General features: G+C 35.2%; 1 protein-coding gene across 9 annotated transcripts in view; it reads left to right on the plus strand.

The window, feature by feature from the left end:
* Positions 1-25,572, plus strand: part of CEP85L (centrosomal protein 85L) — a 217,855-nt gene that overhangs the window by 129,315 nt on the left and 62,968 nt on the right. For all 9 annotated transcript variants that reach the window (XM_082406137.1, XM_082406138.1, XM_082406139.1 and 6 more), the window contains 2 exons: positions 12,749-12,870; positions 21,709-21,826. In XM_082406137.1, the coding sequence (XP_082262263.1) occupies positions 12,749-12,870; positions 21,709-21,826 (240 nt within the window). The remainder of the gene's footprint in view (positions 1-12,748; positions 12,871-21,708; positions 21,827-25,572) is intronic.

A 25,572-nucleotide genomic window follows, 5' to 3' on the forward strand; every position in this document is an offset into this window, starting at 1 on the left:
TTTCACATTTTGGTTTTTTTGGCCGTGAGGCATGTGGGATCTTAGCTCCCCAACCAGGGATCAAACCCGCACCCCCTGCACTGGAAGATGAAATCTTAACCACTGGACCACCAGGGAAGTCCCTAAAGTTTTATTTTAGAACAGTTCTAAATTTACAGACTTATTGCAAATATAGTATAGAGAGCTCCTGTATACCCCATACGCAGTGTCCCCTGTTGTTAACATATCCTACATGAGTATGGTACATTTCTCACAGCGGTTATACCAGTGTTGATACTAAAGCCCATACTTTATTCAGATTTTCTGTTTCCCCTGGTGTTCCTTTTCTTTTCCAGGATTCTTTCCAGGACACCAGATTACATTTAGCAAGCGTGCCTCCTTTGGTCCACTTGGTTGTGACGGTTTCTTACAGAATGTCCACAGTTGGGATTCGTCTGATGTTTCTCTCATGGTTAGGGCTGGTTAATGTGTTTTTGAGAGGAAGATCAGAGAGGTAAAGTGCCATTTTCATCACATATCAAGTGTACATACTATCAGCATGACTTACCGATGTCGTTAACCTTGATCACCTGGCTGAAGTGAAGTATTCGTCAAGTTTCTCCATGGTAAAGTTACTCTTTTCCCTCTCCCTCCTTACTGCACTCTCCAGAAGAAAGTTACTATGCAGAGCCCACCCTTACGCTTCACTACCTTAAGAGTGGAGTGTCTATAAAAATTACTTGGCATCCTATGTATTTTATGATATAAAAACATTGAGAACAGATCAGTAGGCTTTAGCTGTCTGCCAAAAAATGTCCATGGCACAAAAAATTAAGAAGTCCTATGCTGGGAGTTGTTTCTGTCGTAGTATGGGGCAGTCCTTTTTGGAAAGAAGACTGAGTTCTCAAACGGGCTAAAATCCAGATCTCCTAGTTTGCTTTTTTAGGCCCTGCTTTTCTAGCTTTGTCTGGTATCACATTCCCTTGTATCCTGTGCTGTGGCCCTGTACAGCTGCCTGCGGCTTTTTGAACAGGCTGTTGTTCTATTTTAAGCCTCCTCACTTTTTGTAGGAATGTCCTCCTTACTAACCTTTATTCCCATTAAAGTGCTAGTTTCAATTTACGTCTTCTGTGCCGCCCTCTCTTTCTTATGATATATACTTCTGCATGTACCCCTATTATTATGTCTCATTTTATTGTGTTTATTAGTATATCTGCCTAGACTAGATTCCAAGCTACTTGAGAACTATCCAATAACTCATATTTATACCCTCTTTATTCCTTATAGTATAGAAACTGGCTTATAGCAATTCTTAAATATTGGCTCAATGGATGATTGGATGAGTGAGTGAATAAAGGGGGAACTAGGAAAAATTGCAAGGTGGTAGTGAATGAGTGATTCTGCAGAAGTAAGTGTTATAGACAGTTAAAAACTTCTCACTTTTAAAGCCCATCATGGGGGAGGAGGAGAATAATTGGGAGAGATTGGGGATAAGAGTACAGTAACTGAGAAAATAAACTTTCTTGTCATTTAAAGATGATGTAAATATATTTGTAGAGTAAGACTGAAGGAAGGTGGAACCATAAGCCCATGCTTCCTGAATTGAACCTCTAAATTTTTTTAAAATTTTTGTTTTCTTTGCTCATTGGATTCATAATAATTCATGGTACTATATATACTCTTAATATTGCAAGACCTGCTTTTATTTATGTAATTATTTAGTTTTTATTTTATTTTAATAGTGAAAAAAAGATTACCACTAAGATTACCACCTGAACATAAGCTGGGATGTTAATAACTTACATCTAACCACACGGTCTTGCCATGTTCCCCCTATCTTCCCCACCCAAGTAAATGATTATTCTGATTCCTGGGTTAATTTCTTTACATTTGTTTTTATAGTTTTATGGCATTTTTAATTATGTATTCCTTAAAAGTTCTTGTAATTTTACTTAACTCTATGTAAAGGAAATTATGATGTATAAAAATCTTTTACACTGAGTATTTAAACTTCAAGTTGTAGTGGTATGTCAGAAGCAAAAGAAGCTTCAAGGTAGACTTTTTTTTTTTCTGGAAACTTTTGACAAAAAGATAATTTAAGTGGTGACAGAATTAAAGCATTTTAATACTTAAACAAATATATAATACAGTAAAATGCAAGCTTTGAATAAATTTTTGTGATACTTCAAAGATAGGGAGCTTTTTAAAGTTAGACCTCCTAGACTCCCAAGGATTTTACCTAACTCTTAAAGGTTCTGTTCTGTTAAAAGTTTGAGAATTACTGCCTTAAAATTTAAAGCTACCTAAAGAAGGATTAGTTGAGAAAAACATCTAAGAGCAAAAATGGTGAGACTAGTAGTTTGAGACTTAGGGGATGGGGAAGTGCCTAAGGTAATAGAGAAGAGAGAATAGGAGTTATTCATCAAGTCGGGGGTAAAAAAGACCAATAATAAAGTAACTTATAAAACTTGAGATCATTTAGGGGAGGTAGATTCGCTTTTAAAATTGACTTGTCAGATACATGAAGGCTCAGGCATTTTATTTTTTTCATAAATGCTGAACTCTGGACAGATTCTCTTTCCTTATTAAATATCCCAGTTAGCAATGGGGAAGAGTTTGACATCAAGAGAAGCCAGTTAGTTTAAGGGAAGGGCTTGTCATGTAGGTTTACACAATTAGGGGGAAATGTACAAAATACACTCTAAGTTATGGAAAAGAAATGCTATAGCATGTTCTGCGGCTTTTTAAGGAACTTGTCTATCAGTAAACAAGTAATATACAGGTGAAACATTTAACATTTGGAAGTTAACCACTATTGCAAGATAACACTAGGAGGTCAAGAAAATTCAGGATTGAGAGTCAAATTAGCACATGTAGTAAGAAGCAATATGATTTCTAAGAGAACTACATATTTTATACAAAAGAAGCTGGCAGAACTGAAGCCAAAATAAGAAATGGAAAATCTCACTCCCTCTCTCTCTCTCTCTCACACACACACACACAACCAATTTAACAACAAAAAACAAGCCTCAGGTCTCCAGATACTTGCTTCAGAACTCTGTAGACCATGATGCTGTTCCTTTGTTAGGAAGATTCTAATCCAGTTCAATGATTTGTAGTCCCACCCCGTCCATTATATTCATTATCTTTGTGCTTGGCATCCCAGCAACTGTGCTCCTTGCATTCCCAATCTTTATGGTGGCATCATTATTTATTTTGTCATCCAAAATGGAAATTTGAGACTCATCCTTCTTTCTGTCTTCTCCCAGACTCTGGTCCACTAAGAAATCAAATGCAGATTGCCAGTTAGAAATCTGTGTTCCCATAGCCTCATCAGCTTTCCTCTGAACTTTTATATATACCTTCTGTCTTGAGCCTCTCCTGTTCTTTACCCTGATATCCAAGTTGCCTTCTCAAGGGTAAATTTGGTTCTCACATGCTGAGAACTTTTCTTTATTATCACCATGTCCCTCAAGATTAAAAACCCAAATTTTACAGCACTGCATACAGAGGTTTTTCCTAATCTGGTGTTGTCATCTATTCCCACCACATTTGACAACTCTGCCATTTGTGTGTGTTATTTCTTCTATCTGGAGTCTATTCTTACTTTCTTGTTCCTTTGGAGTGCCTTTATTATTCAAAAATAGGTAGGGAGAAGCCTGTTTTGTTTGTTCTTAATTTTTAATTGCATAAGTAATAAGTGAATATCTCTTAGCAATTCAGGAAACTCAGATAAAGCAGAAGTTGGAGGGGGACTTTATACATTTTGTAGGTATTTATTTTTTCTTTACCATAAATTTCATGAATAGGGACTGATTTATTTTTTCTTTACTCCTCACACTGCTAATGCCTTGGAGGTTAAGGTTAATGGATATTTTGAATGTTATTTTGCCATTACAAGTGAGCTTGTAAAAGGATAAGTTAAAGGAAGGTATAGAATACAAATGCAACTGACCAACTGACCCTTGAATTTTCAGCATAGATGCATTCTTGAAAAGGTTATGTAAAATGGATTTTGATATGTAAAATTCATGTTTATCTTATAAAGCAAGCGATGTCCCAGTGGAAAAGATTAATAAGCCCAACTTTCTAATATGCAGACATTGTAACTTTTTATCAGTTTAATGTACTGAGAGTTGTACATTGTTTTGCTATATCTCAGTAATCTGTACTTCCTCCTTAACCCATCTCCAAATTAAAAGCTTATATAGCACAGCAAAAGGATGTGAGCATATCATCATCTGGGGTTTTCATTTGCCCTTGAGTTGGTCAAAGGTGGGGAGTAGGTTCCAGGACCAGCCCTTAGCATTAAGATTAAGAGCATACTTTTGGCAAAGTTTATCAGGCTGCCCTGTTAATGTATTCATTTTTATAGGTTTATTGCTTAGTTAGGGCCATGGATAGCTGAAGAGTTGATTGTTGACTCCAGCATTAATATGTTGATTTTTTTAAATCAAACTTGAAAACATAAAATATCTAAAAATTCAGTATTTGGATCATTATGAATCTGTGTACTGAATGTTTGAGAATCAGAAAGTGCTCTTGAGACTTTACACCTACAAAATAGAAACACAGTATAGTCACTGAAGACTTTCTTTCAAATGTATCTCTAAAATGCAAACTAAAATTAAATTAGTTATGTAGATTACTCAGAGATTTCCTGGGTCTGAAAGAAATGAGGCTGAATCTCAAGAGCTGGAAAGCATGATTTTTATTCAAATGTAATTTTGTGGATTGATCTTTGAACTCTAATCTTTAGAGTGTATATATTTCTTTTTATTTTGTATATCATTGCTATAAAAATGATAGTAGAGATTTTTAAGTAATGGTAATTTCAGGGATGGTAGACTTTTGTAGACTGTAAATTTTTCGATTTCTTAATATTTAGCAAATATTGTCAGGTTCTGTGCTGAGTACCAGGAGTTATAAAAGAATAAGGTCAAGCTTATCGTGATGCAGACTAAACTGGGAAAGGAACCACTGCCGTAAGTACTGTCATAAGTACTGTCACTCTAATTACAATACCTGTCTGTGCTGTTCAAAATAATTTTGGATTTTTTTGAAGGCTGAGAAATATACTTGAGGGATTGTTGTTAGTCATTGTCTTTTTTTTGGATTGTGTGCTATGGGCTAGGGATGAACTAGACTCTGGGCATTACAAAAAAAAAAAATCTCTAACATTTCTGGTGCTTATACTTTTTAGCAAAATATGTGAAGGGATGTTTAAATTGAACAGCAATCAAGTTGCCCCTCTAAACTCCTCTCAACAATTTTACCCTGAGAAGATTACCCATTGTTGACTCTTGAAATATTTTTTTAAAAAGCAGTAATTTTAACATATGGAAGAATAAAGTATTTAATGGCCCATAACTACACTGTCCGAAAAGAAGTAAGTAGTACATGTATGGTAAGCAAAGTCAGTTAATCCCAACTGATATAAAGTAAAAGTCTCCTCCCTCTCTGCTCACAAAATAACCATCATTAATAATTCCTTTTGTATACTTTGAGAAAAATCCTTTCATACATTTTAAAAATAATGTAGGCAGTGCTTTGGTCCCCAAACACATGTATTATTATATATTTTTCTTTTATCTCTCAATAGTACAATATGATAAAAAACTTGATAAAACATATTTTGGTAATCTGCTTTTAAAAATAAGTGAAATATGTTAGCACTTATGCTACAGCTCCGTTTTAGTAGAATCTGGTTCTGTAGTCTGGTACATTTGTTATCCTTAAGTAATTATACAAAACCTTTGGAAAATGCTACGTTCTGTTTGTTTATAAGTAAAATCCATGATTAAATTTGAGGACTTAAACACACACCCCCACCCCCAATCTTCTAATTGATTTCTTAGGGAAAATGATTTGTTCCTCAATCTTGGATATATTGTTTACCCGCTTCACTTTTTTTTTAAAATTTTTTACTTATTTGTTTTTTGTTTTTTTTTTTTAATTTATGGCTGTGTTGGGTCTTCGTTTCTGTGTGAGGCCTTTCTCAAGTTGCGGCAAGTGGGGGCCACTCTTCATCGTGGTGCGCGGGCCTCTCACTATCGCGGCCTCTCTTGTTGCAGAGCACAGGCTCCAGATGCACAGGCTCAGTAATTGTGGCTCACGGGCCTAGTTGCTCCGCGGCATGTGGGATCTTCCCAGACCAGAACTCGAACCCGTGTTCCCTGCATTGGCAGGCAAATTCTCAACCACTGCGCCACCAGGGAAGCCCCTACCCACTTCACTTTTGCATTATAACTGTAATGAGATCATGTTTCATGCATAGATCATTCCTTTGTTGGCATTTTTAGAAAACATGCTCATGCTAACACAGATTAGACATAAATCAGATTGATTTTTGAGAGGAAAAATGTCCCTTCCTCCAAAAGAAAATAGTTACATTAATAGTAACTTAGTTGTTTAGCATGGTGGAAATCACTAATATGTTTAGGGTTCTCTTTATTTTCATGTACATGTATTTTTAAGATATAAAATGTAGGTATATATTCCTCTCATCAGTTTCTTTTTATCATTTTTTTAGGGTCTTTTACCCTTGAAGTAACTTGATATATTTGCATTGTTATTTCAGTAAAGCATATTAGGATGGCAAAAATAGCATTATAGAGTTAGTTATAAAGACAAATTGAAGAACTAATGAGATCATTAAAAACTCAGTTCCTTCTTTAATTTAAATTTCAAGACTTAAGAGGCATACTTCTGTTTATAATTAGTCACTCTGATGAGAGGTTATGGATAGAATTTTTTTATATGATTTGTTTTTATTTTGTTAGAGAAATATGTAGTAATACATTCCATAAATAATTACATGGGCTTAGTTAAGATACAGATTATTTTTATTAAATGCACATTCTTTTAGTAATAATATAATATGTAAGATACAGATTTTATTTTAATGACAGTTCTTTCAGTAATCATATAGTCCGTGTTTTTCCTTCTCGTTGAATAAAAACTCTAAACTCTGTGTAATTTGTAATTTATTTTCATCTTCATTATTGAGCTTTGTGAACTTAATTCTGGATAAGGTGTCCTGATCCTTTTACCAAAAAGCACTCATAGAGTATCTCTTCAGATAGACTATTCCAGGAAAGAGAGGAAGATCTGCTGTGTTATTTGACATGTTGTGAGTGATGAATGAGCTAAGGAACAAAAGCAAATGAAAGAGAGATAACAAACTTGAAGAACTGCAGAGGTTGTATTCTAGTTAAGTGTGGCAGTACTAGATTATCTAAATTTAACAGTATTTGTCCAGGCTGAAGCCAAAGAATTTGGAACTATTTTCAGATGCAAATAGTGAGCTTATTTTAGAAACATGTTTGACCATTACATGACATATTTTGGCAACTTTTCATAGCATCTGGGTCTCATCTAAATAGATATATTTGGGATTGTTGTAGATGCTTGTTTTCCCTATTCAGTTATGAGAGTGGAATTTGCTGTTTACAATAAGAGGTGCCAATATATGCGTTATATCTCTGGGTGGTTGGGCTCCAGATGCAGAAGAGTTATGCTAGTCTACTGGCTAGACTATTTGGCTAGTCTACTGTTTTCTCCTCTAAACCACCATTACAACAATGTATCTTATGCATTTTTAGGTAAAACATCTAAATGAGGAGTTCCCTTCCCTCCCTGAGTTTGGTAACTACCAAATATGTATGAAAAATGTTTACTTGTAAAAGTTGCCCTTGTTTTGCTGTACAGATTTTGAAATATTCATTACTTTGATGATGTCCTTTCTGTTCCGTGCTTGAAGTTAGCTCACAGTTATATGCCTTTATAATTATCTTTTAGATTTCATGTTCATATCTGGTTACAGTTTTATTATTTACAAGCTATAAATATAAATTATATATTCATATGTTTAAATTATATTCTCCTTGATTACTTATATTGGTTATGGTCAAGTAGAAACATGACTGATGACTTGAAATTCTGCCACAAAATGGTATTCCTCTCATGACCAATTATGATTTTATTGAACAGAAATTCTTAATTGCTTTCTAACTACTTGGGATAAAAATGTGTTACTAATGGTTATAGGGGAGAGGTTATTTGAATATGAAATACTTTCTTCTTTTTCATATTTGGAAGCAGCATTGTCCCATCTTAATAGAAGGCTTCTTTGTTCTTCTTAAGTATTGACAACTCTTAAGAACCAGCTTGTAATTGTTATAGGGGAGGACAAATAATTTTCCCTCTACCATTCTTAGTTCTTAGCTGAGACTGCTGTAATAAAAGATAGATTACAAGAAAAAAACAAATAGAAGTTTATTAACCTATATACCTTGTGTGCAAATGGAAGATACTCAGGGAAAAATGAGGAACTCAGAGAGGTGGCTTTAGAATTCATGATTAAATACCACTCAGTTCAGGAAAAGCAGAGGAGGGATGCAGGCCTCTCAGGGGAGAATAGATGATTTTTAGGAGAGTTGAATAGGCCCTTAGAAGAATAGATAGGAGAGATGATAACCTCCTGTGGGAAAGTTTGTCTGGGTGCAATGTCTGCTTCTAGTCTCCTTTCCTGTGATAAGAGCCAATCCTCCCTGATTGATGAAACTCCCAGGGAGGGGATTTATGACAGTTGAGTTCCTTTGGGAGGATCTGTCTTTAGGCAGAGAGTAGAGTTCAGAAAAAGCCTCTCCCTGCATTTGCTCATTTTCAAGTGCCTACAGCTCAAAATAATTAATATGTCATTAATTATGGTGGCGTGTCCTGAGCTCCTACAGTCGTATTTTGGGGTAGCATATTGTGCTACCCTTCATTTCCAACTCTGTTTTTGCATTCTTGGTGTACGGTATTTACTTCATCTGGTCATTTATCTCTCAATTATTTGCCTATGTAGGATAGCACCGTAGTGAAGAATAGATAGGAAATTATAGCCGAGATAGTGCATTGTATCATCTACAGAGCATCTTTGAGTACTTACATATTCTCCCCCAGCAGGCAAGGCCTTCATTTCCCCTCAGTCCTACTGTGAGGTAGAGAGAAAAATAAAGTATAGGCCCATGGTTAGTATATATTTTGTTTTTGTTGAGTTAGTATTGCATTTTGTGGATGTAGCACGGTTTGTTTATCCATTTATCAGTTAATGGTTTGTTTCCAGTTTTGGGTGATTAAACATTTGCCTTCAGGTTTTTGTAGACATACGTTTTCACTTCTTTTGATTAGATACCAAATTCAGTTCCCCATTGAATCAGCTTTGCCCCTTTGGAAGTTAGTTGACCAAATGAAATAAGTCAGAGAAAGAAAAATACTGTATGATGTCCCTTATATGTGGCATCTAAAAATGCCAAACTCATAGAAACAGAAACTAGAATGGTGGTTACCAGAGGGTAGAGGGTAGGGAAATGGGGAGATGTTGGTCAAAGGATACAAACTTCCAATTTGCTATAAATTATAATAAAAATAAAATTTCATCAGTTGTTTCTTTTCTGTATATCTTTAGTAGTACAGCATTGTTTATATACTATGCAAAATCATAAAGGTACAGTAGCTGCCTTGCTATTTGAGATGTCACAATATGATTTTAATAACTCTTGCTAGGTAATTCAAATTGTGTTCTATAACTTCATTTAGTATAGCATGCCCTATGGCCTCATTACAAAAGCCTTAAAAGGTAACATGTTTCCATAATTGTCATTTTCAGTGATAGGCAGATATAAACAGGTTTTTAAAATTACGTGTAACTCCACCTGCAGCATTTGGTTGTGTGTCAGGATTCTTTCTCCTTTTTAAACTACTTCTATGAATCAGGATTAAAGTTTCGTGGGAAGACTGCCATGCTGCTGATTTGGTAATTGTTTATTGCATCTTAATTACAGAGAAAGACTTCCTTTCCTTTCTTCCTGCTTGCTCAGTTTTATGGGTCAATTTTTGTTTTCTAAAGGGTTTAGGTTAAGGGAGCTACAAATCAGAAGAATAAAGTTTCATGTTTTGTTTTACATATATTCACTGGATGTATCTGGCAAGTACTTCAGCAGTCCATCCTGTCAGTGACTCAGGTGCTATAAACCAAGTAGTACTGTTGTTTGCTTTTGTCTTGCAGACCTACTTTTTTCTTCTCTTTACTCCCTCTTTCTTGATGCCAGGAAGTTTTCTAAAACAAGAAAAGGCTTTTCCTTAAGTTGTCAGCCATGGGAAAAATTTTAGCAGATGACTGGTGGAAGAATAGAATAGTTAATGTCTTCTTGAAAAGATCATCATCTATTGTCTAGGCACTTGTCTTATTGAAATAGGTACAAGATGTATAAGGTAAAGCATAGCTTAAAATACTATGGTATAGGTCATTCCTGATTTGTGGTAATCAGCAGTGAAGGAATCTTTTATAAAGTTTTGGAAGAGGATACCATAGATCCTCAAGCTATCTTAGAAGTTTTTTGTTAGGCATGGTAACAATATACAAAAACCAACATTTAAAATATCTGTAACCTGTTATCAGGATATTAATATATAACTCAATATATAAATAAAATATATATTCACTTTTATTCTACAAATAAATTAAATATTTAGTATTATAAATTATAGCACAAATGGTTCACCATATCATTCTGATAATTTCCACATCTTATGCTGAGTTTTGGAATTATTGATATGGTCTTTTGTCTTGCTTTTTTTTTTACCAGTTTTAATGAATTCCTGTTTGAGCTACAGTTTGACAAAATAAATTTCATGAAACGAGTACCTGTTAAACTGATAGTCATTAAGTAACATGGAGTTGCAATAAGCAGAGACTTTCTCTTAATATCAACAATATTGTTTATAGTGCTTAATCTTCTCTTGGTTTTTAAGAGCAGTTACTTTCAAACATTTATTCCAGTTGCTGTGATGCTATGAAATTTGAAATACCTCTTGGTCAACTGGGCCATAGTAGAAAGAGTGAGACAGTGCGGTGCTCTTTTGTTGGGCTGCCAACTATATTTGAATCCTAGCTCTGCCAACTAAATATAAGCTGGTAGGGAGTGTTGAGACGGGGGAAGTTTGAGGGGCTGACTAGTAGAAACCAACCAATCAGGAAGGATGCCGTAAGTAGTGTCCAGAGGGCCCCTTTTTACGCCAGGAGTAACTCTTTATTTGTTGGACGATGGAAAGTTCTGAGGATTGGGTTTGGGCAGCAGCTAGTGTTCAACCACAGTGAAAGTACTTCAGTACTGCTACAACTAATATATCTGTACTGGTGCATACTGGCCCAGTATCAGCCTGAGCTGTATATTGGGCAAGAGAAAGAGTGAAATTCAAAGACCAGATCTCTGACTAACCTGTTTCTATAACCCTGTGTGTCACTTAGACTCCAAATATGTGACCATCTGACAAAGTTATGTACCCTGTTATCTAGTTTCTACGCTTCTTAGTCTGATCACCTTGTGCTGTCTTTGTGCTGCCTGAAGCATCCTGTCCTAGTATTACTTGGCAATCATCTTAATTTAAAGGTTTAATCTAGGACTAGTTGATGTCACCCAGTTAGTGGTTTATTCAGAAGTAGGTCTTGTCAGTAGCATCTTTGGAAAACAAAGGATAAAAAATATTGCTGCACATTTGAATTCTCCTGAAGTTGCTTTGTGGTGTTTATATAGCATCTCTTAGCTTGCCAAGGAATTTATTTTCCTATTTGATTTACCAATTGTATTGGAAATTTACCAATTTCCTAGAGCTACCATAACAAAGGACACAAACAAGGTAGCTTAAACAACAGATATTTATTGCCTCACAGTGCTGGAGGTTAGAAGTCCAAAATCAAGGTGTCAGCAAAGTTAGTTCCTTCTGAGGGCTGTGAAGAAAAATCTGTTTCAGGCCTGTTTCTAGTGGTTTTCTGGCAATCTTGTTGTGTTCCTTTGCGTGTAGATGTATCACTCCAATCTCTGGTTTTCATCTTCACATGGTGTTCTCTCTGTATCTCTTTACATAGTCTTCTGTGTGCATGTCTGCATTCAGATTTCCCCTTTTGCATCAGTCTAATGACTTCATCTTGACTGTATCTGTGAAGTCCCTGTTTCCAAATGAGGCTACATTCTGAGGTATTGGGGGTTAGGACTTCAACATCTTTTTGAAGGGACACAGTTCAACCAGTACCACCAGTAGTAAAATTTTGATTTTGTTTCAATGATAGAAATTTGAGGATATCTGCTGTATTGGGTTTTGTTATTATTTGTTTTAAATATCTTAAATTTTTCTTAAAGTCTAAATCGATTTTTTTCTAAATGATATAATAAACACTGGAGACCAGTAATCATCTAGATTATCTGCTTAATAGTCATTTTCTATGGATATATTTACTACTTTGTGAAAATATTTTAGCTTTTGAAATTTCAGTGTAATTAAAGGTTGATGTGATGAGTGACAATTTGAAGTCTGAATGCTACAGATACTATTTTTATTCCCTTGTGGAAACCCTTCTGGTAATGCTTGTACAGTCTAGCCTTGGTATGTTCTTTTATTGTACTCCTTCCTTAGGCAATGATTAATTTCTTATTTCCAGAAAGCTTCCACAAGATAATGAGAACAGGATCTTACATATAGTATTATAATAATGTTCTGTTGTCACCAATTCTTCATTAGATTTGTACATTTACTTTAGTACTTCCTTGAAATTCTTCAAGTTATGTTGTATTCACAGGTGTGATTTAAGATGGTTTTTTAAAAAAATCAAATGGACAGTTCTCTATTTTTTTTAAATGAAAATCACTGGGAAAATACAAGGTGACATATAAATATTCCCTTTAGCCACTTTTAGTATACTAATAGTGTAAACATGTTTGTGCAGGTTTTGACTGGATCATCTCATCAAAGTTATTCACCTCCTGGCTATCAAGATTTCAGTAAGTGGGAATCAGTGCTGAAAATAAAAGAAGGACTACTAAGGCAGAAAGAAATTGTAATTGATCGGTGAGTCTTTTTTTATTTTTTAATTACTAAATATTTCAGGCATGCAGAAATGTAGTTTAATAAAACAAATATCTTTGTACCCACTGCTTAGAGTTTAAGAAATAGAACCTTACAAGTACACTGATGTCTCATGTCTGTCCATCCCCAATCCCAGTACTTTTAAGAACCACTATCAGAACTGAGGGTCAGTTGGTTTATCTGCCTATCTATCTATCTATCTATTTATCTATCTATCTATCTGTGTCTGTTTTCTACCATCCTCCCATTTACATGAGGGTAACTCATTATTTGGAAACTCCTCTCCATCTTTTTTGTACGTGTAACAAGTTAGCTGCAATGCTGATGAACTATCAAAGCTAGTGTCTTTGTGTTTTATACTTGGGAACTATCAAATTGGAAAGCTACTTTAAAGTGGTAGTTTCCTTTAACTAATGTATGTTAGATCTGATAGCACAGAAAGTATGAAAATCATGAATGTTTAAAATTAAATGACCTACAGATAAGAATTTTGAAAATTTTGGGAGACATTTCCAAAATTTTGCCTATTTCAGTACCAAAGCTCTGAAAAATATTTTTTTTAAACTTAATAGTCTCCTGATTATTCCCAGCAAATACTTAATTATTACTTAATTATTTATGATCTATATTGGTTCTACATCATTTATGTATACTTTTGGGATAGTTAAACATGTTGCATATCATGGTAATTGGGAAATAGTTTGAGGAGGCATTTTTTCTTAATCAGTGCTAGTTACTACTTATTTTCATGTGCTTATATGGGATAAAGTAGTAGATATTTTAGCTTTAAAATTAAATCCTAATTCAAACCTTTAAATATATTTAATAGTTGAAATTTCAAAAGATTTTGCTTAGAAACTTAGCAGTGTTAAGCAAGATCTGCTGGAATATAAACTAGAGCATAGACATCTGGGCTTCCTTATTCTCCACTGTGTTCTCAACATCTTGAACAGAGCCTGGCACGTAGTACATGTACTTAGTGCTTGATACTTCCATGCTTGATAAATGAATGAAGATTGTAGGAGATAGTTATAATTGATTTTATGAAAAGCCTATTTTAAAATATTAGATACTTCTAGTATAAGTGAATTTTATGTATAAATAATTATAGACCCTGTTGGATATGTATTTTGAACACTTAAATAATTTAACTCATTGTATAGACTTGAAATTAATACCATTTTTAAACACACCAAAATTCAGAGTTTCATTAATATGAATAGACTTGCCCTCAATCAGAATCACTTGGCTTTTATTATTTTTTGAACACCATTATACCATTCTATTGGGTATAAGTTAATAAGTGTCTTAGTTCATTTGGGCTGCTATAATAAAATACCATAGACTGGGTAGCTTATAGACAACAAATATTTATTTTTCCCACTTCTGGAAGCTGGGAAGTCCCAAGGCACCGGCAGATTCAATGTCTGGTGAGAGCCAACCTCCTGATTCATAGATGGCTGTCTTCTTGCTGTAACCTCCCATGGTGAAAGGGGCAAGGGAGTTCTCTGGAGCTTCTTTTGTAATGGCACTAATTGCATTCATGAGGATTCTGTCCTCATGACCTAGTCACCTCCCAAAGGCCCTCTACCTCCTATACCACACATTGGGCATTAGGATTTAATGTGTGAATTTGGGGGGGGCGGTGGGTGGTGTATGTCACAACATTCAGTCTATGGCAGTAAGAAATGCAGATAATTATTGATGTAATCTATTAAAATATATTTATATTTGTCAATTTTGTATATATAGAAGGATACTAAGGAAATAATCCAAAATCATTCAAGTTGCTCAGTTGGCCAATTCTGTTTTTTAATTAAAAAAAATTTTTTTATGGAAGTATAGTTGATTTACAATGTTGTGTTAGTTTCAGGTATGCAGCAAAGTGACTCAGTTTTCTATATATATATATATATATATATATATATACTTTTTCAGATTCTTTTTCCATATAGGTTATTATAAAATATTGAGTATAGTTCCCTGTGCTATACAGTAGGTTCTTGTTGTTTATCTATTTTATATATAGTAGTGTGTGTATTTACTCCCAAGTTTCTAATTTATCCCTTTCCCCCATCTTTCCCCTTTGGTAGCCATAAGTTTGTTTTCTATGTCTGTGAGTCTATTTCTGTTTTGTAAATAAGTTCATTTGTATTATTTTTTTTAGATTCCACATGTAAGTGATATCATATGATATTTGTCTTTGTCTGTCTGACTTACTTCACTTCGTATAATAATCTCTAGGTCCATCCATGTTGCTGCAGTTGTCTTTATTTCATTCTTTTTTATGGCTGAGTAATATTCCATGGTATATATGTACCACGTCCTCTTTATCCATTCATCTGTCAATGGACATTTAGGTTGTTTCCATGTCTTGGCTGTTGTAAATAGTGCTGCAGTGAACATCGGGGTGCATGTGTCTTTTCAGGTTATCGTTTTCTCTGGATATATACCCAGGAGTGGGATTGCAGGATCATATGGTAGCTCTCTATTTTTAGTTTTTTAAGGAACCTTCATACTGTTCTCCATGGTGGCTGTACCAATTTACATTCCCACCAACAGTGTAAGAGGGTTTCCTTTTCTCCACACACTTTCTAGCATTTATTATTTGTAGACATTTTGATGATGGCCATTCTGACTGGTGTGAGGTGGTATCTCATTGTAGTTTTGATTTGCATTTCTCTAATAATTAGCAGCGTTGAGCATCTTTTCATGTACCTTTTGGCCATCTGTATGTCTTCTTTGGAGAATTGTCTATTTAGGTCTTCTGCCCATTTTTGGCCGATTCTTTATCTAGTCTCATTTATGGATCTGTGGTAGCCACATTGTAAAGTAGGAGTTGGCTGGCCTAGGCTAGCCTTAACCTGGATGGTCTGTATGCTCCATGGGGGTCTGTCATCCTCCAGTATGCTAACCAGGGTTTGTTCATAGGGTGAAGTTCAAAGAGAAAATGAAGCACACGCGTTCTCTTGGAGCTTAGGCTCAGAACTGGCACAAAGTCCCTATGGGGAATCTCTGTACCCTTAGCTTAATTTCTCTGTGAACCTAAAACTTCTCTAAAAAATAAAGTCTGCTTAAAAAAAAAAAAAAATCACTTCCACTATGTTCTTATTGGTCACAAGGCCAGGAGACTTCACCTGTGGACAGTAGGAACAGCAAAATCACATCATAAAGGAGTATAAGTAATACAGGGAAGGGAATACTTGTGGAAGTTTTTGTAAACAATCTACCACACCCAGTGTCTTAAATAATCTTTGATATTTTACATGCTTATTATAAAGTTTTTGATGATTAATGCATTTGACATTATATAAAACAGAGGAAGAAAAAGTAGCAACTCCTGTTTCTCAAGCAACATGACCAGAATTTAAAAGTAAAAATGTTCATATATAAAGATCTTTATAACACATATAGTGATGAAAATTAGAACAAAATTATAGTATATCTTTTTTCCAGGAACCAGATTAGACTAATGGCCTTTAAAATGGTGATAACACATGCAGAGACTATTTCAGAGACAGAATTGACAGGATTTAGTTTCTTCCTGGATGGAACTGAGAGTAAAGATGCTGAACTTTTCTACTTTGGAATACAGTGTGGGTGATGATACCTTTTAAGTCACTTAACTAAAAATTGTATTCTGGATATTATTTCTGCAAATATCAAGTTATTCATGATTACATGAGAAAAATGTGGTTTTTTTTTTTTTTTTTTTACAATGCATATAGCTTTCGTAGATTTTGGATAATTAGGTCAAAACAGATCAAAAGGTAAGGAAAAATAACTGCTATAGAAACTGTTCTTCTTATGGTTACCAGTGGGGAAGGGTTGGGGGGGAGGGATAGATTGGCAGTTTGGGATTGACATGTACACACTGCTATATTTAAAATAGATAACCAACAAGGACCTACTGTATAGCACAGGGAACTCTGCTCAGTATTCTGTAATAACCTAAATGGAAAAAGAATTTGAAAATGAATAGATACATTTATATGTATAACTGAATCACTTTGCTGTATACCTGAAACTAACATAACATTGTTAATCAACTATACTCCAAAATAAAGTAAAAATTTTTTTTTAATTAAAAAAAAAAGAAACTGTTCTTAAGTGTTCCCCATCTTGTGAGAAAAAGCAAATAGGTTAATTTCAAAAACAACTCAGAAAAAAAGGAGGAAACCTGGTTTCTAATGCTTTATATTTGACACTAACCATTTAGGTAATTCTGAATAGGGTACTTGACCTTTTGCATATTGATTTTCTCATCTGCCTGGGTACAAGGAGTTTCACCACTTAAGCAAAAAATGAGGTTTTTGAAGATCACTCTTCTAGGCAACTCTCCTCTCCCACCTAGTTGTACAGCATGAGGATTAAATGAATAAATGTATGTAAAAAGCGCTAATACTGTCTGATGCATAGTTGCCCTCAGCAAATAGGAGCCACATTATACATGTTTTTTATATGTAATAGTTATGTTTACGTGCTTGTCTTTCCTCAGTCGACTTTGATCTCTTCACAGAAGAGACAGGTTCATGTACATTTTATTACTCATAGTAGGTACTCACTAAATATTCATGCAGAGGAAATAGCCTCATTTTAATGAAAAAGAGGTTAAGGTTGTTGGTTAACCTATGCTGTTGCTGATACTAGTAGTTCTTAGGATGGTTTACACTTAGAAATTGCATAGCCTGTGCCGCTGAATTGAACAGATAAAATGTAGGGGTAAATCAGTGCACTGGAGCCTGATTCAGAGAGAAAACCCTATACCCTCTGTGGTGACAGCTGAGTTAATGCTATTAGTAAATGATACTGGCAGTATAGAGGAGAATTCTCATTTTGTCATTACTTGGCAATTTACAATATAGTATCTACAAATCTTCTTAAGATCTTGTCCAATAATAGAGAATCTGACTAGCCATTGTTTCTGGTTCTTGGAAAGGAGACTGTAAATCTTTAGAATGTCTTTTTTATTCATGAGCGGTGGAACACACCTGCATTTATGCTAATGAGGTGATTCTTGGGCCCTGCATAGCAGCTTCAGGATGGGGGCTATTTACCATAGAGACCAACCCTGTGATCAGAGGGTTGGGACTTTTGAGCCAGTCCAACCTCCAGGGAGAGGAGGAGGCTGGAGATTGAGTTCAGTGATTTAATCAATCTTGCCCACACAATGAAATTCAATAATAAAAACTCTGGGAACTCCCCAGATTTGTAGCCATTTGGTTAGAAGTGTGGATGGCCTGGGGATCCCACTTGAGTCTGGCATCTGAAGTGAGGCTTTCTTGTTGGGGATCATGCCCTTAAAGCTGTGGAGTCTGATGCTAACTTAAGGTGTTCAGTGTCAGAATCAAATTTCACACAGTGTAGCAGTTGGCCTTGAAACAAAATAGATTTAGAAATTGATTTTATAAAGCTATATACCTAGGTGTAAACAACCAAAATAGATAGAAACAAACTATTGAAACTGTATTTAAATACTCAGATAAGCGGATAAAAATAACCAAACCTTACTTAAACACTTGTGATGGAGAATAAATATGACTCTTGCATTATGGGGTCCATCTCAAAGTAAAAGATGTTCTGCAAATTGCCATGAGCAAACTCCCATATGTTAATTGATCATATCTGTGAAGTTGGAATTTTAATAACTTTTAATAACCATGATATGTACACTTAGGCCTTGCTTTAGAAATATGGTAAGTCCTAGCTTCTAAAGCAGATGAGTTAGAAGGACATTTAATATGAATTCCATTAAAAAAAAATCCACACTATACCAAAGAATCCACCACTGATTTTAAAAGTTTACCTAGCAAAATTATAATGTGATTTTACTTCCACATGTAATTAAATGAGAGACATATACATTGCTGAAGGCTCAAATGATAGCATTTTTTAGTAATAAAATATTTTTAAATTAAGGTATGGACATTTTTTTTTTAGACATACTATTACGCAATAGATTACAGTATAATGTAAATATAACTTTTATATGCACTGGGAAACCAAAAATTTCGTGTGACTGGCTTTCTTGCAATATTCAGTTTATTGCCGCGGTCTGGAACCTAACCTGCAATATCTCCAAGGTCTGCCTTTAAATGTAAAAGCATCCTCTTAATATACTTTGGGAGTATTTTCAGGCTATACTCCCTAAACGCATTTACCGTTCTTCCTCTGACTACTGTTAGGATATTCTCTTTATCACTGATTTTAAGTCATTTGATTAGGATGTTCCTTGGTTTAGTTTTCTTTTTGTTATTTGTGCTTTGGGTTCTTTGGTCTTCTTGGATCTGTGGGTGTGTCATTCTCAGCAGATTTGGAAAAAATTTGGCCAGTTTTCTACAAATACTTTTTCTTGCTCATTCCTCCTCCCCTCACCTCCCCTATAGGGATTCTAATTACACATATATTTGGCCTTTTAAAGAAATCCACAACTCATTGATTCTCTGAGTTTTTGTTTTGTTTCATTTATTTGTCTTTTTTTTCTGTTTCTTTTTGGATAATTTCTATTGGTATGTCTTCAAATTCCCTAATCTTTTCTTCTGCAAATTCTAATCTGCCCTAATCCCATTCAGGATAATATTTATGTCTTCCATGTCTCTGCTTAACATATTATGTCTTTCTTCTAGTTTCTTGAACATATGAAAATAGTTACAATAATTGATTTAGTGTCCTTCACTATTAATTCTGTCATTTGTGTCAGTTCTAGCTCACTTTCAGTTGATTGGCTGTTCACCTTATTGTGGGTCATATTTTCCTGCTTCTTTGAGGTGCCAGGCATTATGAATTTTAACTTGTTTTGGATGTTACATATTTTTGTATTCTTTTTTTTTTTTAATTTATTTATTTTGTTTATTTTTATTTTTGGCTGCGTTGGGTCTTGTTGCTGCACGCGGGCTTTCTCTAGTTGCAGCGAGCAGGGGCTACTCTTTGTTGCGGTGCACGGGCTTCTCATTGTGGTGGCTTCTCTTGTTGTGGAGCATGGGCTCTAGGTGTGCGGGCTTCAGTAGTTGTGGCACTCGGGCTCGGTGGTTGTGGCGTGTGGGCTCTAGAGCGCAGGCTCCGTAGTTGTGGCGCACGGGCTTAGTTGCTCCGCGGCATGTGGGATCTTCCCGGACCAGGGCTTGAACCCGTGTCCCCTGCATTGGCAGGCGGATTCTTAACCACAGCGCCACCAGGGAAGCAGTTATTTTTGTATTTTTGCGCTTTGTTCTGAGCCCCAAATTGCCCTCAGTTGGAAATTGCTGCTAACTGATACCCTGTAAATTATGAAGTTTTCCACTCTGGCATTTGGGAACAGGCACAATTCCGGGCCCCATGTGAGCCTCAGGCACTGTTTCTTCTAATCTTTTTGGCTAACATATCCCCCACCCCCACCCCACAACCCCCCCCTCCCCACTTAAAGTAGTTTCTTCACGCATTCGTTAGTTAACACTCAACTGAATACTCAAGGGTGGCTCTGCACTGTGAACTCTAGCTGCCTTGGTTTCTCCAGATTACCAGCTTTGTGTTTTCAACTCAGAGAGGTCACTTTCCCTGTTCAGAGGCTTAGGCTTAAAATGGTAATCTCTGGCAATCTTAGGACTCACATAATTTGTTGTCCACCTCCCAGAAGTCACGGTGACTAATTGCCTGTTGTCCAGTGTCTTGAGAGTCTTTCTTACCTGTATTTTGTTCCATTTTGTAATTATGTCAAGGGGAAGGGCAAAACTGGTTCCTGTTACTCCATCTTGGCTGGAAGAGGAAGTTTAGTTTTCTTTGTAAAGTTTTACATTATTTGAAAATTACCATGTGACTAATCTCTCCTAACTTATCTGTTTCCTGTTTGATGTTTTGTGTGGATGTTCTTAAAGGATAACATATCTGAAAAACAAATAAAAACAGCTCTGAATAGAACAAGCTCTTTGATGCAGTCTGAACTTGCTCCAAAAGTTATTTTGTAAGTAACTTTGGAAAACATCAAGCTATTTGTTTACCCACATGTATCCTTATTATTCCTTGAAAGCACGAGCTCTTGCTCTCTCTTGCTCTCACTCTGTCTCTCATAACCTTAGTATGAGACTTGTTATTAAATTTTTGAAGTTTAATGATAATACATAAAGGTCTTAGCATGTTGCTTGGCACATAATGGTTTTCAAATGTTTAAGGATACATATTCACAAAAGTTAAATAATTTGATTAAAATAAGCTATGATCCACTGAGGAAATACTTGAACTTCAGTGTGTCTGGTTCCAGCATGAGGTTATATTAAAATGAAATTTCAGAGCTATCCAGAGATGCAAATCTGCCACCATGTGAGTTCTCCATCGTTGGTGATGTTTATGTGTAGACCATGCAACCTGGATGTTGTAGATAAGAGGCAGGTATAGTACAGCAGTTGAGCTAGATGATATTTATAAAAATACCTCTCACCCAGACAATGAAATTTTCAGAAGCTTCAATTGGTATTAAGTGTTGAACAGAATTTGGACAAATGGAAATAATAATATTAAGGTAAAGACATTCCAGACTGAGATTGAAACAGTTTTTATGTTAGGCAACAAGAAGAAAGAGAGCAAAGCATGACTTTGTTAGAATCTAAGAAGAGTATTCTACAAAAGATTATGTTCTATAAAGTGTCAGAAGTACTCTACAGTATAAACTTTTTCTGTATTTAACATATCTCATGGTACTGTGGTTTAAAAAGATTTCCTATTATGAATTTTAAGATTGATCATACTTTTAACTCTTATGCCAAATTAGAATACTGAAAGTTCTGCTTTTAATTATCACTTAGAAAAGTATATTTTTTATAATGTGGTACCTCAACTTATGTTTTGCAGGCAGAAGCAACAAATTACCCATCTGCATGAAAGAATAAGGGATAATGAATTACGAGCACAACATGCCATGTTAGGACATTACGTAAATTGTGAGGATTCTTATGTGGCTAGTTTGCAGGTAAGATTATAAAGGATTTTGTAGTCGATTTATTAGTAAAACATGTAAATTATATACTAAGCTTGTAAGATTGGGACATTTTTTGGAATTAATAATCTGTTCACATGGTTCTTATTTATATGTGTAGTGAAAGATGTCCAAGTGCTGTTTTCCATCTGTCCAGTTCACACCCTTTCCCCACACAAACGGGAGCTACTATTAACAGTTTCTAGTGTAGCCTTCCAGAGTTGACTTATATCACAACAAACACATATAAATGTATTTTATCCTCCTACCTTCACAAAAAGTATCAAAATAAATACAGTATTCAACACCTTGCTTCTTTCCCTTAATATTATATAAAATTATATAAAATACAGTGATTATTTTCATATCATTACATAGGCAGCATCCCTTTCCTTTGCTTTTACAGCTGCTTGATTTCCCATTTTATGGAGACAGCATAATTTATTCAACCTGTCTCTACTTGTCAAAATTTGGGTTGTTTCTAGTTTGGGACTATTATACATAATCTTATAAAAGTGAAACGCTGTACTCATTAAACAATAACTCACCATTTCACTCCCCGACCCCTGGCAACTACCATTCTACTTCATGTCTCTATAATTTTTATTACTCCAGGTATCTCATGTTAAGTGGAATTATACAGTATTTGTCTTTTTTGTGACTAGCATATTTCACTTAGCATAATATCCTCAAGGTTCATCTGTGTTGTAGCATGTGTCAGAATTTCCTTCCTTTTTAAGGCTGAATAATATCCCATTTTATTTATACCACATTTTGCTTTTCCCCTCATCTTTCAATGGACACTTGGGCTGAATCCACATTTTAGCTATAGTGAATAATGCTGCTATGAACAGTTTTTATATTATTTATTTGAACATGGGTGTACAAATATCTCTTTGAGACCCTGCTTCCATTTCTTTTGAGTATACACCCAGAAATGGAATTGCTGGATCATATGGTAATTCTGTTTAATTTTTTGAGGAACTGCCACACCGTTTTACCACAGTGGAGGTACCATTTTGCATTCCCACCAACAGTGTACAAGTGTTCTAGTTTCTCCACATTGTCACCAACATTTGTTATTTTCTGGTTTTTGATAGTAACCATCCTGATGATATCTCATTGTAATTTTGATTTGCATTTTCCTAATGATTAATGATGTTGAGCATCTTCATGTGCTTATTGGCTACTTCTGTATCTTCTTTGGGGAAAGGTCTATTTAAGTCCTTTGCCCATTTTTAAATTGGACTTTTTGTTTTTTTCTTTACTGAGTTTTAGAGATTCTCTATATATTCTGGATATTAATCCTTTGTCAGATATATGATTTGCAAATATTTTTTCTCATTCTGTGGGTTGCCTTCTTATTCTGTTGATAGTCCTTTGTGTCTTTTCAGGCACAAGATTTTTAAATTTTCACAAAGTCTGATTTGTCTACTTTTCTTTTATTGCCTGTGTCTTTGGTGTCATAAACCAAGAAATCATTACCAAATCCAGTGTCATGAAGCTTTTGCCACATGTTTTCTTCTAAGAGTTTTATCGTTTTAGGTCTTACATTTAGGTCTTAGATCCCTTACAAGTTAATTCTTGTATATAGTGTTAGGTAAGGGTCCAACTTCATTCTTTTTGCATGTGGATATCCAGTTTTCCCAGCATCATTTGTTGAAAAGACAATCTTTTCCCCATTGAATTGTCTTGTCAAAAGTCATTTGACCATATATGTGAGGGTTTATTTCTGGGTTCTCTATTCTATTCCATCAGTCTATATATGTCTCTCTTTATGCCAATACCACACTGTTTTGATTACTGTAGCTTTGTAGAAAGTTTTGAAATCACAGAGTGTAAGTCCTCCTCTGTCCCCCTTTTTCAAGATTGTTTTGGTTATTTGTAGTCCCTTGAGATTCTATATGAATTTTAGGGTGGGTTTTTCTATTTATGCAAAAAAAATGTTATTGGGATTTTGATAGGGATTACATTTGAATCTGTGGATCACTTTGAGTAATATTGACATCTTAACAGTATTAAGTTTTTCAGTCCATGAGCATGGGATATATTTCCATTTATTTGTGTCATCTTCAGTTTCTTTCAGCAGTGTTTTTTAGTTTTCATTGTACAATTCTTTTACTTCTTCGGTTAAGTTACATCTTAAGTATTTTATTCTTCTTGATACTATTGTAGATGGAATTGTTTTCACAATTTCCTTTTCAGATCATTTATTATTAGTGTATGTAGAGATGCAATTAAATTTTCTGTGTTAACTTTGTATTCTGATACTTTGCTGAATCCATTCTTTTTTTTTTTTTTTTTTTAATTTCTCCAGCTCAAACCCAGGAGGGTGGAGATACATTTTTTTTAAAATATTTATTTAGTTATTTATTTGGTTGCACTGGGTCTTAGTTGCGGCAGGCGGGCTCCTTAGTTGTGACATGTAAACTCTTAGTTGCAGCATGCACATGGGATCTAGTTCCCTGACCAGGGATCAAACCTGGGGTGCCTGCATTGGGAGCATGGGGTCTTACCCACTGCGCCACGAGGGAAGTCCCTGAATCCATTCTTTATTGCTAAAGAATGTGTATGATCATATCATCTGTGAACAGTGATAATTTTACATCTTCCTTTTCAATTTGGATGCCTTTAATTTCTTTTTTTTGCCTAATTGTTCTAGCTAGAACTTCCAGTACTCTGTTCAATAGAAGTGTTGTAAGTGGGAATCCTTTTTCCTGATCTTAGAGGAGATGCTCTCAGTCTTTCACCATTGAGTATGATGTTTGCTGTGGGTTTTTTCTATATACCTTTTATTATGTTGAGTAGTTTTCTTCTTTTCCTAGCTTTTTGTGTGTTTTTATCATAAAAGGGTGTCACATTTTGCTACATGCTCTTTTCAGCCTCAGTTGAGATGATTGTTTTTCTTTTTTCTTTCATGCTCTTTTTGTGCTGTATAATAGCATTGATTGATTTTTGAATGTTAAACCATCCTTACATTCCAGGAATAAATCCCACTTAGTCATGGAGTATAATCCTTTTTATATACTGCTAAATTCAGTTTGCTAATATTTTGTTGAGGATTTTTATATCAGTGTTCAAAAGGGTCGTTGGTCTGTAGTTTTCGTGTAGTGTCTTCATCTGGCTTTGGTATCAGAATAATGCTGACCTCAGAATGGGTTAGCAAATGTTCCATCCTCTTCCAGTTTTTAGAAAAGTTTGAGAAAGATAGATATTAGTTCTTCTTTAAATGTTTGGTAGAATTTGCCAGTGAAGCCATCAGGTTCAGGGCTAGGGCTTTTCTTTGTTTGGAGATTTTTTTTTTTTTTTTTTTAAGAAATTCACATTCTTTTATTTATTTATTTATTTATTTATGACTGTGTTGAGTCTTCGTTTCTGTGCGAGGGCTTTCTCTAGTTGCAGCAAGTGGGGACCACTCTTCATCGCGGTGCGCGGGCCTCTCACCATCACAGCCTCTCTTGTTGCGGAGCACAGGCTCCAGACGCGCAGGCTCAGTAATTGTGGCTCACGGGCCCAGTTGCTCTGTGGCATGTGGGATCTTCCCAGACCAGGGCTCGAACCCATGTCCCCTGCATTGGCAGGCAGATTCTCAACCACTGCGCCACCAGGGAAGCCCTGTTTGGAGATTTTTGATTACTGATTCAATCTCCTTACTAGTTGTAGGTCTACTCAGATTTTCTACTTCTTCATGATTTAGTGTTAGTAGGTTTTGCTTCTAGGAATCCGCCATTTCATCTAGT

The sequence above is a fragment of the Balaenoptera borealis genome (assembly GCF_965194805.1).
Source record: "Balaenoptera borealis genome assembly, chromosome: 9".
Taxonomy (NCBI): Eukaryota; Metazoa; Chordata; class Mammalia; order Artiodactyla; family Balaenopteridae; genus Balaenoptera; species Balaenoptera borealis.